At 33.6% G+C, this 16263-nt stretch overlaps 2 protein-coding genes and 1 long non-coding RNA gene across 7 annotated transcripts; all 3 read left to right on the top strand.

Annotated features, from left to right (window-relative positions):
• On the top strand, nt 1-2844 carry LOC114392024 (transcription factor TCP14-like). Its single transcript, XM_028353064.1, has one exon. It carries the CDS (start codon nt 409-411, stop codon nt 1648-1650), a length of 1242 nt encoding a protein of 413 aa, XP_028208865.1. The 5' UTR covers nt 1-408; the 3' UTR covers nt 1651-2844.
• Nucleotides 2845-7177: 4333 nt separating this feature from the next.
• LOC114392263 lies at nt 7178-9496 on the top strand. Of its 3 annotated transcripts, none has more exons than XR_003662275.1 (3): nt 7178-8646; nt 8918-9008; nt 9289-9496. It is a non-coding gene; the product is annotated as an uncharacterized LOC114392263 (long non-coding RNA). The 3 variants fall into 3 exon arrangements; XR_003662274.1 differs by lacking the exon at nt 9289-9496 and having other exon boundaries at nt 7178-8156; nt 8553-8646; nt 8918-9239; XR_003662273.1 differs by lacking the exon at nt 9289-9496 and having other exon boundaries at nt 8918-9239.
• Nucleotides 9497-12293: 2797 nt separating this feature from the next.
• On the top strand, nt 12294-14671 carry LOC114392262 (transcription factor bHLH47-like). 3 transcript variants are annotated; one of them, XM_028353320.1, is made up of 5 exons: nt 12294-12510; nt 12850-12949; nt 13374-13492; nt 13629-13753; nt 13963-14671. In XM_028353320.1, exons 2-5 carry the CDS (start codon nt 12903-12905, stop codon nt 14347-14349), a joined length of 678 nt encoding a protein of 225 aa, XP_028209121.1. In that variant the 5' UTR covers nt 12294-12510; nt 12850-12902; the 3' UTR covers nt 14350-14671. The 3 variants fall into 3 exon arrangements, with proteins under 3 accessions (XP_028209121.1, XP_028209123.1, XP_028209122.1); XM_028353322.1 differs by having other exon boundaries at nt 13330-13492; XM_028353321.1 differs by lacking the exon at nt 12294-12510 and adding an exon at nt 12583-12655.
• The last annotated feature ends 1592 nt before the right edge of the window (nt 14672-16263 follow it).

Raw genomic sequence — 16263 nt, 5'->3', positions numbered from 1 at the left:
CTTACCATGTAACCAAAATGATTCATTGATTTAAAAACCATATTTAACAAAAATAAAATCAACACAATATAATTAAAAAGCTCATCAACAGAAGAAGAAAGCAATTTCTTTTGCTGAAAAAAATCATGCTTTTTAAAGCTCACCCATATAATTCCCACTCATTATCTTTGTTGCTTAAAGCTCTTGCCCTTCCACCTCTCCCTTATCTCCTCTCTCACTCTTCTAAACCCCATCAATTTCAAAGCAAATTCCTTCCCTTACACAAAACAAATAACTACACACACATCCCTTCCTCTCTTAAAAACGAGAAAGACCCACCATACAAAAACACATACAAACACAATCATACTCAAAAACACAAAGACACACACCAACAAGTTTTATTTCCTATTTCCTCTTGATGCGATAATGGAGGGAGGCGACGATCTCCAGCACCACCATCGTCAGAACAACTTCCCATTCCAGCTACTTGAGAAGAAAGAAGACCAAGAAACCGCGTCATGCTCCACCTCCTCCCCTTACCCTTCCCTAGCAATCTCCGCGGAACCGAGCATGTCCAATTCCACCCGATCCAACCAGCTCTCGGCGGCCGAGGCTTCGGCGGAGGCGGCGAACAGCAAAAAGCCTCCGCCGAAGCGCACCTCGACGAAGGACCGGCACACGAAGGTGGACGGGCGCGGGCGGCGCATCCGAATGCCTGCCCTCTGCGCCGCCCGCGTCTTCCAGCTGACCCGCGAGCTGGGCCACAAGTCGGACGGCGAAACCATCGAGTGGCTCCTCCAGCAGGCGGAGCCCGCGGTGATCGCCGCCACTGGCACCGGCACCATCCCCGCCAACTTCACCTCCCTGAACATCTCCCTCCGCAGCTCCGGCTCCTCCATGTCCGTCCCCTCCCAGCTCCGGTCCTCCTACTTCAACCCCAACTTCTCCCTCCAACAACAACAACGTAGAACCTTCTTCCCCGGCATAGCCCTTTCCTCCGAACACAACACCACCACCAACAACACATCAACACTTGTCAATTTCCAACAATCCAACAACCTCACCACCACCATGCTGCAGCAGCAGGCCAAGCCGGAGCTTCGCGACGGCCTACCATCTTCCTTAGACATTTCAGACACAAGAACAAACACAGAAGACCCAAGCCGCAAAAGAAGACCAACTACAGAACAACAAGACCTATCCCCCACCACGCAGCAGCAGCACCACCAAATGGGAAGCTATCTCCTTCAATCTAGTGCAGGCGCTATTCCAGCGAGCCACGCCGCCAACATATGGATGGTGGCGAATTCAAACTCGAATCAGGTCATGAGTGGCGATCCCATGTGGACCTTCCCACCGGTTAACAACAGTGCTTTGTATCGGGGCACCATGTCCAGCGGCTTGCATTTCATGAATTTTCCAACGCCCATGGCGTTGTTGCCGAGTCAGCAACTAGGTTCTGCTGGGAATATTGGTGCTGTTCATGGAGGAAGCAGTAATAATAATAATCACAATAATAATATGAATGAAGCACATTTGAGTATGCTTGCAGGGCTTAGTCCTTATCGACCTGTTATTGGCGTTTCGGAATCTCAGCCGAGTGGCTCGCAATCGCATCGTGGAGGTGCCGATGATCGACATGATAATAGCTCCAGTCACCACTCCTAGAGAGGATATATGCGTATGCATATGTGATGTGATGATGATCACCGTAAATTCTTCTTCTTCTTACTTGTGGTGTAGCGTGATTGATGATGAAAGATGAAGGATGAAGGATGTGTTTAACACACGTGAGGTTTGGTTGATCTTCAAAATTCAGTTTTATTTATTCCCAAAATTAATTTTTTGGCGTGATTAATATAAGGAAGGAGGAGAGTTTTTTTAGGGTTTGGCAGATGACACTATTTAACAATTGGGTATTTGGCTGCCTGCTTCTTCTTTTTTTTTTTTGGGTAAAAAATGTTTTCTTTGAGTTATTTCACTACACGATATCTTATCATCATTGTTTGTGCAATTTTTCTTTTCTTTTTAATTTTTATTTTTTCTCCTCATAGCCTTTTAATTAATTGCTTTGTAATTTTATGCTTTATATGTTAAAAGAGAAGAAAACGACTCGATCACTTCCATTCCATGAACTTTGCTAAGTTTCCTACCTAACAGGCATTTGGGTTGTTTTTCTTTTTTCTCCTTCTCTCTTTCTGGGCCACAGAGCTCGTGCGGTAAAAGGGATGAAACAGTGTTACCACAAGACTAATGTAAAAAAAAAGAAAAAGAAATGGTTGTGTTGTGGTAGTGGTATAGTAGTAGTAGTAAAATTACATTGCTTTTTGATCATTCTGAAGGATTCTAAATCTCTGCCATGAATCTCGAGGTTTACTGCATCAATGATTAAGATTTTTGAGAGAGATGGGGGTGATAGGACGGTGGGGTCAAAACCTTATCGGTTCCAGGTGTTGGCTCAGGTGGTGGGGTCCGGCTGCTGGTTATTGCCCAAACCAATGTACAATGTCACTGACAAACAGGTGGATCATTCTCCATCTTCTGTTTTCTTTTTTCTTTTTTTTTTCTTTTTCTTTTAGCCCTTTTAAATGGAGCAGTTGCTGGCATCACAGAAAGATCCATGGTGAGTCTTAATGACCCTACTGGGATATGCCCCACCATTCCATCAATCAGGACCCTTCATTTGTTGGGCCATGCCAGTATTCAATGCATGATTGGGTCTCTGCCCACCAAAGAGAAAAACGTGGAATCTCCAAGTTTCATGCCCTTCCCCCTTCTTAATTACTGTCTCTCTTCAAAACCCTTTTCCTTTTAAGACTACACTCTTACTACATCAAATTAAATTGACAAGTATTTTTTTTACTGGAGTTTATATTGTGTGTTCATAATCCCGTCCTATAAATGTATTTTTTTTATCATTAAATGTTAGTCATTAGTTAGAATGTTAAGAAGGAAGTTCAATATATAACCTCTTCATCTTCCTTCTTTTTTTAACTATCAAATTAATCTTATAACATCTAAGATAGGATAAAAATATAAGCACATAGAAGTTAAATTCTAAATTTGACTTTTTTTTTAAAAAAAAATATTAGTTATTGTTGTGTGTTTTGGAATCTAATAATATCCCTTTGCTAAATTTATAAGGAACATCTATGCTATGTTGATGCAATTAAAAATTGGTAGGGAAGGGGGAAAGCGAGATTAGGATATTCCCTCCACTATAAAATTATGTTCTGCACAATGGGATTCGAAGCTAACTTTATTAATTATGGAGATCACGTCAATAACACGAGTGTAAAGTAAAACAGCTATGGAATGAAATACATATATGCTTCTAAAATCATAATCAGGGAAGCCCACAATCTGCGACTTGATGAGAAATGGTCGATGGAATAAGGTACCTTGGCGAGGTTCCAATTATGGGCACAAAACAGTAAGCTAATAATGACACTGCTAAGATCGATGGTTCCCACCTAGCTAGCTAGAGCTGTCAAAGCAAATCATAAGCCAGATCTGACTGAAATAGCTATAGCTACCGTTTCTCGTACTACCACTTGACCATACAAGTATATATAAATCTGATGCAATACCAAATCTTGTATCTTCGTCTATAATGGAGATGAAGTTTTTCTAATAAAAATAACACGAAGATTTCATTCCCATATTCTGAATATAAAAGATAATTTTGCATGTGCGCTGCAACGTAACTAATGTTTTGTATTAAAGGAACTGGCTGAAAGATTGTTCTTCTTTTCAGTTAAGACTCGATGCATTTACAGCTTCAATATTTCCGATGTTAAATTCCAATAATCAGAGTTAAATAAGGGTCCTTCATATTGGTCATGCTTTAATTTGCAGTTTTCTGTTGGAATTGCATTAGATGAGTCCATATATAGGATTTTTCTTGTCATTATTTATTAATTCTTGCATAAACATAATATAGGTTAATACATATTATGTTTTTGTTAGGTTAATAATTCTTAGCCAAAATTTTCCCGACATCGTTTTTTATTAAGGAGTAGTTGTGTTTTTTTTTTTCTTCTGACTGATAAAAAAGAATACGTTAATACACATGAACATAATAATTTTAACAATTTTTTAATTATTATTATTAATATAATATATTTTAAGTTTTTGTTAGTTGTGCAATAATTTTTTTATATTTGCTTTTATTACACTTTCTATACCAACTAAAAATTCTGCCTTCTTTTTCCCAGAGCAAATATTCGATCCTTTAAGTCGCTCAAATAATAAGTGTTAGTTATATTAATTCATGTTTTTATAAAATCAACACTTTAATTATTAATTTCACGAAAAATTATTATTTTTAATTTTAGTTTTCACGATCATTAGTTTTTTTACCAGAAAAGATTAATGTAGACAATATTTATAAATTAAATCAAGATTATATAAAATTAGGAATTAAAGTAATTGATATTTACAATTTTAAATACTAAAAAATGAGTAAATAAAAATTAATGATGTCTTATTATTTTGATATCTTCTTAATTCTTGTAACATAAAGAAGTACAAAATGAAATTAATATATCGACTAAATGCTTTTTCTTGTTAGTGTATGTGCTTAATTATGAAATGTTTGTGACACCTAACTTTTAGCACTGTGTTTAAATGATTATAAGCAAATGATAAATAATAATCACAGAGTTTTAATTATGGATTTTACGGGTTAATTGATCACATCCGTTTTTTTGGTGAACTTTAATTGGCAACCATTGCAGTATTAGTTTCAAATATCAGTATTTTTTTTAGTTGCAATAAGTACCAAAATTAAGTAGTCAAACTTTGCAAGGAGAGCATTGTAAAAAAAAATGAGAGATAGGAAGATGGACAGAAAAAGCAAAAAAAAAAAAAGAAAAAGAAAAGAGAGAGAGAGAGAATAATAAAATAATATATTATAAAAAAATTGTATGAAGTTTTTTTTAATGAAAAAAAATATAAATAACATAATTCTTTAAACAGTGGTGATTCCAAACAAATCATGAGATACTCGAGTTAAACGGGTATCTCTCTATTATTGTGATCCCACATGCTACTGATAGAGATCCTTATCTCCTTCTCGATCCTTAAGCCAATTAACAACAATTATTAGCATGAAGCCGTATACATCCCCATTTGAATTCAAATGTCACAATATATACATACCAACTGATTAAATTAAATTAAAGCTAGACATATAATTTAATTTGTTATTATTTTGTCAGATAATGAAACGTTTGATTTGTGACATATGTTATGTTATTTGTCAAAAACATAGGATAATTGTACTAATTAAAATGTTGGCTTACCTTGAGTGGAAAATACGGGTAGGATGGTACCCCATGGATCTGAATCTAATAAGTGACACCGTACACATAGGCACAGGATTGGTCCCCCCATACCATATAGGTAAATCTTATACCCTAAAAAAATGTAGCATGAGTTAGACCAGCTAGGACAGCAATTTCTGTAAATTTGTGAACAAGTCAGCTAGATTTTGGGCACAAAAGTGGGTGCTAAGAAGCAACAGATTATATATATATTTGGCCCATAATATCCCTAATTCCTTTGTTTGGGTCCCAGAAAATCTCTTAATCTTGCTATGGTTTCTCAGAGGCACCACCACCATGGCGTTTAGCCTACAGGTTGGTGGTTACTAGTTACGACATAAAATAAAAGTAATTAGAGGTGTAGACCCACCACCATCACGTCCACTCAGTTTTTGTGTGTGCACTTTTTATCAACATGTGTTGGGTAGGAGCCCATTTCCCATTTATTGCTTTGGGTGCATTTAGAGGGGGAAGATGATTAAATGGGAAAGGATCATGGCTCCCCAATTCAAATTCGCATCATTTATTAACCAGGCAATTGCTTAATTAACTCCAATTTATAACAGATTGATCTGGCCAAGCATAGACCAAGATTCTCCGCCAAATTAGTAAGCAAAACATTCAAAGTTCGTAATAACTATGGTCTACTCAAGCAATATGAAATCATAAAAGTATCATAAATTGCAGTAACTGTCGGCAGATAAATGCTTCTCAAGCGTGTGTGTGTTCTTTACTCTACTCACTGAATTCCTCTCATTTTGTTTCACGTTGTGGCACCCATTTTTATTGTAATTTTATAATATTAATTTTTTCTCTCACTATATCCTTAACCATTTATTCTAGGGTGATAAAATAAAATAAAAAGTATAAATGAGAGATAGTTCAATTAATAAAATTTGAAATATTAATTATACTTCTTAACCCGTGTCAAAATATTAAACTCCAAACAAAAGCGAGAAGGCTGGTTATTAGCTACGCTATTTCTGTGATTATTGGACGCAACAAGCCAAGAATATGTGCATTATCTATGTTATACATCTGTGTTTAAGGAACCTGTGGTACCCTTCCTAATCATTAAGGAGCAGCTAAAATAAAAAAACGCTCAGCTAGTAAACCTTATTTGAAGCTATAGTTATATATAACTAACCTCTAGACCACTAATGTAGCGCCGCGTGTCTCTCTCTCTTTATATATGTATATAGTGACATGTGATAGTTTGGGAGGTACAATAATGCAAAAATGCAGTTGCCCAAACACGGTGAGTCACATCCCTCACATGTAATGTTGGTTGATCAGTAAGAGAATTTGTCCTAGCTTTTGGCCTGGTGCACCTATAGCATATGGTCTCTAAAATGGCGAAACAAATGAGCATCCATTTTGGCTGTCTTTCTATTTAGGTGCATGCTGTGTGTAGTTTTAGTTTTACTTTCTAGCTCAGCTATTGTCAATTGGAGACTAAAGATAGATCATCATCTATTTTAGGAAGACACAAAATTTAAAATTATATATAGGCCGTAGCATATCTATGATACTCCTTCCTAGTATGCTATGTTGGATGAATTGGGAATCAAATAATGATGTGTGTAAGACAATAATCACCCAAAGATGATTATTAATCTGCAAATTAAACAAGTCAATGTCAGAATGTTATGTCCCCATAGGCTCGTACTTAATAAGTCCACCACTTTTGTGTAAAAGAAAAGAAAGGTCCTCTATTTGTCGCACTCAATTTTGATTTATTGCTGCTTCCTTTATCTGATGTAAGTTGATAATCTCTGGAAAATTCTTTTATTGATATATTCAGAGGTAGGTTTACTTGGGCATTTAAAAGCTATAAGTAGGGAACATCCTTTTGAAATCATAAGGGGGAGGAAATTGAAGAGACCAGGACAAATTGTGTGTATCACTTTCAAAATGAGTCTTGCTAGAGGTCGGGCCCTGCTTCCAGGAAACATCAAAGGAGGAGATTTGAAATTTTTAACCACATTATTGCATAAATTGCCTTAAGAGATTCAGTCTAAATGATATATGTTCATAGCATCAACACTCGTGTATAGTATGACATTGTACCGATGAATAATGCATTTATTGTGTGGTAGATCAATTGATCATCCTAATAGTGCTGTATTTTTCTTTTTTAAGATTTTCACAGCATGGTGCATTTATCTATTCAGTCATCTGTTTGTAAGTTTTATGTTATGATTATAATGTCATGGTTGAAATTAAGGATTGTTGTATATTATATTACAAACAAATGTATTTTTTTATCTATAATTTCCCATTCATTAGAACAATGTCAATAATATGCTCAATTTTATGCTACAACTTTCCTAATATTAGACATTTTGATCCGCTTTTTCTTTTAATTTTTCCCAGTTTACCTTTCTTTATAAAGCATGATGATCATCATATCATATGTCTTCTCCTTCGTAACCCTTTCTTTATCAATTATCATGTTATCTTTTTATATGGTTTGTGTGATAAAGGGAGGCAGTAAAATATTTTTAACCCATAATTTGAAAAAGATGACGAGGTGTATAGTTGGACCATCTTATAGCTTGACAATGACAACAGAATTTAGATTCTTTAACTGTTATTTATGTTTGAACACATTGATATTGCTTCAACCTTCAAATGGGTCTTCCTTTCAGTGTGATGATTAGCAATCTGTACTATGTTAGCACTAATGTTGTATCAGTATCTGTCACCAAAGAAGACACAACATCTTCCTTTCTCCCTGGAAGTAATCCGACCTAAACCATCATCATCTTTTGCAGATAGAATATGAATGTGCAAGCTGTGGCTGAGAACACGCACACGCACTCTGCACCTTGAAATTAGTAAAGGGTAACTTTGATTTCAACTTTGGTGCTTCTAGCCTAGATTGCTGGTATAGTATAGCAGGCTAATTTCCATAAGCTATGGTGTCGTGTTTCTTGTCTCCTTTCTCTTGTCTTGACACATGTATTGTAGAATATGAGTTGCACATGTGAGACGTGATTTCTTTCCTTGATATTAACCCTTCCTTCCTTTTTCTCCCCGAGTTCTTGCACACGCATAAAGCAGTGTGATTGTGATGTGCTCTGACGTCCAGTGAAAAATTAGAATGGTGAAGCTTGACCGACATAAAAAAAAAGGAGCTATTTTTGGCCACTTATTTTGGTTTCTAAATGTTCTAACTTTACAACAAAAGTTTAAGATACTTATAGCATTTTTACTTGATGATTTATTCTGTTTATGCAGGTTTACTGATGCTAGAATTTGGCTTTTTTATTTTCACCATGAGAAGGAAACACCGACACGGCAAAGCTCAATTAGTCATTATTCATGCTTTCAGGTATAACCTTTTGCTAGTTACTTGGTGAATTTATTTGTGAAACCTTTTTTATTTATTTATGTTGATGATTAGGGTCATATTAGGTTGGTTATTTTTTCTGAGGATTTCAACCAATTATTTCATCTCTGAACTTTGAATCTATGTATCAATGAATAGATGTAGAAAAATAAATAAAATTGATGCCATTTCTATAATTCTTGAATCATTGTATCTGTGTTAGAATTTCAGACAACACCCACCAGCCTAGACTAATGATTAAATACTTTTATAGGTCAACTCTGGGACAGTTCCCACAAAAGCACAAACCATGATGCTGACTCAAGAACTCCCTCCACATGCACCAGAAAAGCAACTTGTAACTCGTAAGCGCCATTTGAATACTCAAATCTGTTATATAGTGTGTCAATACAGTAAAATTGTATTACCTATGACTAGTAAATTGTAAAGTTACACAATGCTATTAAAACATTTCATTCTTCATTTATCAACTCAGAAGTCTCACGAGAGACACTCTGAAATACTATATTCAGCATATGGCTGCAAGAATATGTGATGTTCTCTTCAGAATTCTTAATTGTTAAAACACAGCCCTCTAAACTCCAATCCTGTATTTTTTTTAATTGGCAATCTGAAACCCTGCAGCCATGTAAGCCGCTTTGCTCAGATTTGTGGCTTCTGCTGATCTTCCATATTTTCTGAGGTGCGATGCTGCAATTTTTCACACATCTTTTGCAGAGCTTTTGGGTCCACTTTGACCGTCTGCTACAATATATATCTGTTAAGGGTCTTTCTTTTTTTTTAATGCATCTGTTAAGAGTTATTTTTAGTCTTTTGTAACAAGGCGTGTTAAATAAAGTTCATAGACATATTTTAAATTACATAAGTTAATAAACTTGTCATATGTTTAAGTTCAAAGAATTTTCAGAATGATAAAAATAATACGATGATTTTAACTGAGTAGACTTTTCAAACAGTATTGTCACTCTTTTCTAGCAGACGAAGAAGTTAAAAAATCTAATTAATTAATTGACATCAATTTTAAAAATAAAAATAACAACCTGGCTGGGAAAACAGTAAAAGGGAAATAGATGAAGGGGGAGAGCATCTTGTGGTTCCCACCATGGGAGGTTGCCACACGCTTGGGAAAAACCATAAACCTTTGATCTGATGCAACAGTGTGGACGCCACACGCTTTTGTTTTCTATTAAAAAAATTCACAACAGTTATGGATCTGCCTTGCATAATTGTCCAACGCTGCAGAACATGAAAAGTGAATCAATATTTTTGGGAAAAAATGTCTTTTTGTTTCATGTATTTTTTTTTAGTTAATTTTGGTTTTCGTCTCCAAATGAGTTTAGTCTTTTAACTTTAAAAAAAATATCAATTTAGTTACTCTTCCAACTTTACAACGATAACAAAAATCACCATTAAATGTTTTTCTCCTTGTACTCAATTATAAAAAAAAGTTTTATGAACTCAGATATATATTTTTATCATTATAATGAACTCAGATATATAAGTAAATTTTAAATACGTACCTATATTACCTTCACTTTATTTAATGATACTATTTCAAAAATTTCTTTTAATTGATTGAGATTTTATTTTCAATGACTATTATATATTAATATCAAATTCTATTGAATAATATTTTAGAAAAAATATTTATTAAATTTAATTAGTGTAATTAAATAATATTAATTAAATTTTTAATTAGCATAAAATTATTTAATTTAACTTATATTTGAGTCCAGAGGATGTAAGCTTAAACTTGAAAAGGAACTAAGTTTACATACTTTTAAAAGTTGAAGATCTAACTTGGTTCGTTTAATAATGCATAGATCAAAATTAAGTTTAAGCAAAAAGATATGGACTAAAAATATTTTTTCTTTTATATAGACAAAATTTATTTTTACGAATAAATATTATGGGGAGAAATAAAATTATATTTTTTTAATTCTATGATTTATTTTTCATAATTTCAATAATCATAAAAGTATTTCTGTTAAAATATTATTTTGTTTTTAATGGTTGGATCAATTCATGAACTACCATTAAAAAAATTAAAAGAACATTGGCTCAAACTATCCAAGATATCCTTCTCCAAAATGTTCCTAGGTAATGTTAGCATTTGGGTATTTTTCTTTTTGGGCCTATGGCCCTCCTCAATGCACACAAAAAAGAAGAAATAAACCATACTGTTAAAGTGTCGTTGTAACTTTTGAGGATATTAACCTGCTTAGATTTTTTTTTTAAATCCTAAAAATCTGATGGTAATAATAAATATTTAAAATACAGAAAATTAGTTTTAGAAATTTTAATAATACAAGGACCTTTGATTAATTTAACGAATTATATGTTTGTCATTCACACATTAAAGATAAAATAATATAATAAACAAATGTCTGAATAAATATAAGTAAACGTACATGCATGAAATTACTAAACTATTATCGCATATATAAACTATAGAATGAAATTATATGAGTTTTTTGCTGACAAAAAGAAAGGTTACTACATTATTGTTGTATATATAAACGATACATTTTTTTTCTGCAGTATATAGATTTTGTCTTGCAAGTCACAACAAACGGAAGAGATGTGAGTGATTGATGTTATTTACATAGTTTTTTATACTCAGATATACTTTTAATTGTTTTTTAAGTCAAGCGATCATTTTTATTGCTAAATTCAAATGCTCATCAACAATAGTTAATTAATTAAAGATCTTTTAAATTTGCTAATCAAATAAGGACCTAATGGAAGATGAGGAGGATGATAAATTATAAAATTTGCATTATTTCAATGCTGAGATGGATTATAAAAGTTGAGTTGCTATTTGATAGAAAGGACTACATAACCAAGACGAGTGATTAGCTAATAATCAAATTAAAATAATACGAATTCACAAAAAAAGTAATAATTAAATAATACGTGGACGAGCATGATGATGGCTGCGAGCAAGTAAAGCAATTTTAGTATCCGAACGTTTTTGCCTTTTTGGTTTGCTTAGACTCAAAATTAAAATAAAAATTACTTTAATTTTTCGTTCTACACATTTAATAATTCTATATTAAGAACTTTTAATAAAGAATATAAATAATATTTATAAAAAACATAAATATTTTTAAAAATATAAATTTTACTTGAATGATGTGATGATATATACAAAAGGAAAAGAGAAAAATATGTAAACAAACGAGAAAAATAAAAAAGGGAATCATGAAAATGTACAAAAAGAAATTAATAGAAAAAATGACTCAAATGAGTAACAATAAATACTGTATTCAAATGGATAAAAAGATAATTGTAAAAACAAGTAAAAAAGTTAGTACAAAAATATATAAACGGGCAAAAAAATTGTAGAAAAAAATTAATAAGCTGCCAAAAAACAATACAAATGGGGAGGAAAAAAATATTCAAATAAGTAGAAAAGTAGAAAATGTGTACATGAAGGAGAAATGGATCAACAAATTATGCAAATGGATAAAAAATGGGCTGAAAAAATACAGATAGATAGAACAGAAATAATGAAAATGGATTGAAAATTGAGAGAAAACATGTATAACCAAAAATAAAATATTCATAATAAAAAATTATATTATTATTATTACAAAAAGACCTAAAAAAGAAAAGGATCACGTGGGGAACTCATTGGTGGTTGTTGATTGAAGCGAAGGAGCATGACCTCGCCACGCGCCTTCGCGTGACAGATGCCCTCCCGCCACACTCCATCACCACAACCCCAATCTTCTTTTCTCTCTCCTCTGCCCTAATTCCCATTTTCCCAACTTCAATTTCATTCTCAAATATTCCTATTCCAATTCCAATCCTATTCCTTTCGATTCCTCTTCCCCCAGTTTGGTAAGCAAAAAACCACTTTCCCTCTTTCTGCACACAATTTATCTTCCCTCTTTTTTCTATTCGGTCGTTTTCTGTTTGATCCTTGGAATTTCTCGATGCTCTGTTTTGGCTGCTATGAAGTGTGGAAATTAAAATTGGGAACTTGGTTTGTTGTTTTTTTTTACCCCTTTCTCTGATTGGATTGCGATAAAGGGAATTGATTTAATCAGGAAACATGGATTTTACTTTTTCATTGACTGTAAAAAGAAATTTCCATTTCTTGGGGTGTTCGATTTACTTCTCCTTTCGTTATAAGAATAAAAAGTGCATTATTGAAGTAGTTTTGTTTTTCTACTTTAGGAAATTTTGTTGCTGGAAGAATTGCTTAAGGGCATATAACTGGCTTTATTCACATGGGATCAGAGAGTGCGGCTCCAATGGTTGAGACATCAAAAAACAGGTCAGAGATTCTAATGTTTTCGTGAACACAGCAATAAGAATTTGATTTGCCCTGGTAGTTTCTTCGTTGTGCAATTCCTTTTGTAATTCTTAAGTTCAATTGGAGTAAACTTCCTTATATGATCTGAAACATTTGATGTATTAAGTTGAATAGTTGTTGCAAGTGTAAATATAAAATATCTATTCTTCGGTGAGTTTAAACTACAAAGCTATTACTATTAGTTACTTTATCTGGCTGTACTTGTTAGGACAAATTTAAATATAAAATTGACCGGAACTATTGATAACGAGCAGTGGTGGTGGCAGAAGTAGTATACTAATAGTCTAATAGCACTACATTCTAGCTGTCTCTTGCATGAGTAGTTTATGTGGACTTTACAGGTTCTTCATCTGGATTCAGTTCTTGTAAACTTTATTTGCTTCAGATCTTCTTCTGATAAAATGAACCAAGGGAAAGTCCCCAGGAAAATTCACAAGGCTGAAAGGGAGAAAATGAAGCGTGAGCATTTGAACGATCTCTTTCTTGATCTTGCCAGTGCACTTGGTAACCGCTTGTGCCATCATCATGTATCTTGAATATTTTCAAACTCCATAGTTTTGGTTTGTTGCTTTCAACATGATCTTAAGTGATTCTTATCTTCCTTTTTTTTTGGGCGGTTTTGGTGGTGGTGTGGGAATAGATCTAAATGAGAACAATGGAAAGGCTTCTATACTGTGTGAAACTGCCAGGTTGCTAAAAGACTTGCTCAGTCAGATCGAGTCCCTCAAGAAAGAGAATGTCACTCTGTTGTCTGAATCTAATTATGTAAGATTGACACTCTTTTTACCCTGTTGAGAGTGCTTCATCTTAAATAATGATACGTATGTGACATGAAATCCTTTCTATTTAAGTAATCTTTCAGCCAGTTCCTTGAGCAAATTGTCATTTCATCGTATTTTGGAAATTGATATTTTTGATGTCCCACTGTATCCTTGTATCTGGTTGGATTTCACATTGTCGCGTTCATTGGGCAGATGACCATGGAGAAAAATGAGCTGAAGGAGGAGAATTGTAGCCTAGAAACCCAAATTGAGAAATTTCAAGGTCAGATACAGGCAAGACTGGCTCAATGTAAACCTGACCTGAATGTACCTCCCCATTTGGAACTTGAGCCACTGGAGCAGACAAATTTTCCTGGACAGAATCTCCAATTGCATACCATAGAACCTAACTTGCAGCAAGGATCTGCGATTTTGGTTGTCCCCTGTAATCCTGATCTTCCACCTTCTTTTCCAGCTCCTAATGTTACCGGGGTCATGCCGAAATCTACATCTGTTGTCAGTAAACCACATGCCAGGTATCCCACACCCGCAGATTCATGGCCATCACAACTGCTTGGAAAGCAACCAACTTCAAGTTGATTTGTATTTTCTAGAGTTTTAGTTTCAGTATTGGTTTAACATGCCAACTAGCTTTCCCGATAGCAAAGCCTCTTTGGAGCTTTCATGTATAAATTATATTTATTCAATGATCTAAGAGAGTCTCACTCTCTTCTGTTTCGCCTTATCTAGGTATTCATTTTGGGTTCGAGTTAGTACTTAGTACATTCTCCTTTACTTTGTTTTCTCAGGCCTTAAAGCCATTAGTTACTTGTAGAAATGTTTTTGCGGTGCTTTTCCATGGCACCATATCCGATGTTTACTTGGCACTTAGTTTTTAAGAAACTTTTTATTCGGCACTTAACATGGGAAAATAATTATTTTTAATTTCGTTTATTTTTTCCTGTGTGTTTTCGCTTTCAATATAATAGAAAAGAAAAAACTGGCCACTACTTTTTATCTCTACTTTCGTAGGATGGGATCAGATTATGGTTGAATGGGAAATGCAATATATTTTTTTGACTTACTTTATTAACACAATTTCACGTAAGATTGATTAAATTAAAAGTCTTGTTCCTTATTTACTAGTAGTATTTTCTTAATAATAAAAAATGCATTAAAAAATAACATGTCAATGAATTCATTGTTTATATTTTATTGGTTGAACGAGAGGGACGGAGAACTTAAATCAAATGAAGCAAAGTCGGAATTCAAGTTCACAGCCTTCTACTATTTAACAATAAAAGACTTCACTAATAGAGTTTATCAGAACTTTTTGCTTCTTAATTATTAATATAGAAAAAGGTTGTATTTTTTTAAAAACAAGAATATTAATAAAAGTTGTAGACCTTTACTTATTATAAGTAATTTTATTTCTCCCATGTTTAATGCTATAAGTATAAAATGGATTAATATGATTGATAAACTCGAATAACCTATAGTTATTATAGAATTAATAAATAAAATCGAAGGTTAAAAGTGTTTTAACCTACCTTGGTTTCATTTTGTCTTGACACAATTTAACATCCAAACAAAACAAATTTGAAATTAGTTATAAGAATCATTAAGTTTTGTTTTTTAATATCACTTAAATGGCAAAATTTCATTGCCATGGTTGAATATAAGGCAGTTTTATTGTCATTCAACTTTTTAGCTGAGTTAGTTTAGGAACCTTCCATTTATGTTAGTATGATAGTAGGGAGTCTTGCTTAGATAACATTAAAGAATCAATTCAAGGAACCTTCCATGGATAATATTACAAGATAAATTTATTTTCCTCACATAAATTTATATATTTTATTTCTTTTGAATGAAAAAAAAATAAACACAACTAAAAATATATAGTCTTTTATGTACTTTTTTTTTGGGTGGAAAGTCTTTTATGTACTTAGAGATTAAATTTTGCTCTCCCAATAAAAAACAAAGTGCATCTTTGTTTTGACTCGATCTCCCAATAATTTATACTTCATACTTTTGGCTCATTCTCCATTTTTAGCAAACGGAACATAAACGAAGTAACTCTAGAAACAGAAGGAATCTCACGAAATGACGAGCAACAATTCAAATATCGTAGATAGAAGCACAAACGATAAAGACCCTACCATAACCTAACTTAAAACAGAAATGCTTACGAATACATATAACATATGTGGATTTTTTTATAAAAAAAAAGTGGGTTAGAGATTAGTTAGGACAATGTGGGTAGCAGCAATTTGGTAATATGTGGAAACCAAGGTTAATTTTCAGTTTAATTGTCATTTAGCACCTAGTGGAATCCGCAGCGCAAATCTTTATTTGGTGAACCGACCAACCTGATTTAGTGCCTCATTCGTATAAAGCATCAGTGACCGAGGACCACGGTGGTCCAGCATTCCATCCCTTCCACGACTGAAATCGAAGTCACTAACTGCAAGTGTACGGTGAGATTCGCATATGATTGTAGTCTCGGGTGCAGAG

The sequence above is a fragment of the Glycine soja genome, chromosome 17 (assembly GCF_004193775.1).
Source record: "Glycine soja cultivar W05 chromosome 17, ASM419377v2, whole genome shotgun sequence".
Classification (NCBI taxonomy): domain Eukaryota; kingdom Viridiplantae; phylum Streptophyta; class Magnoliopsida; order Fabales; family Fabaceae; genus Glycine; species Glycine soja.
Note: the sequence above shows the minus strand (reverse complement) of the source record. Positions and strands in the feature narration are given on the sequence as shown.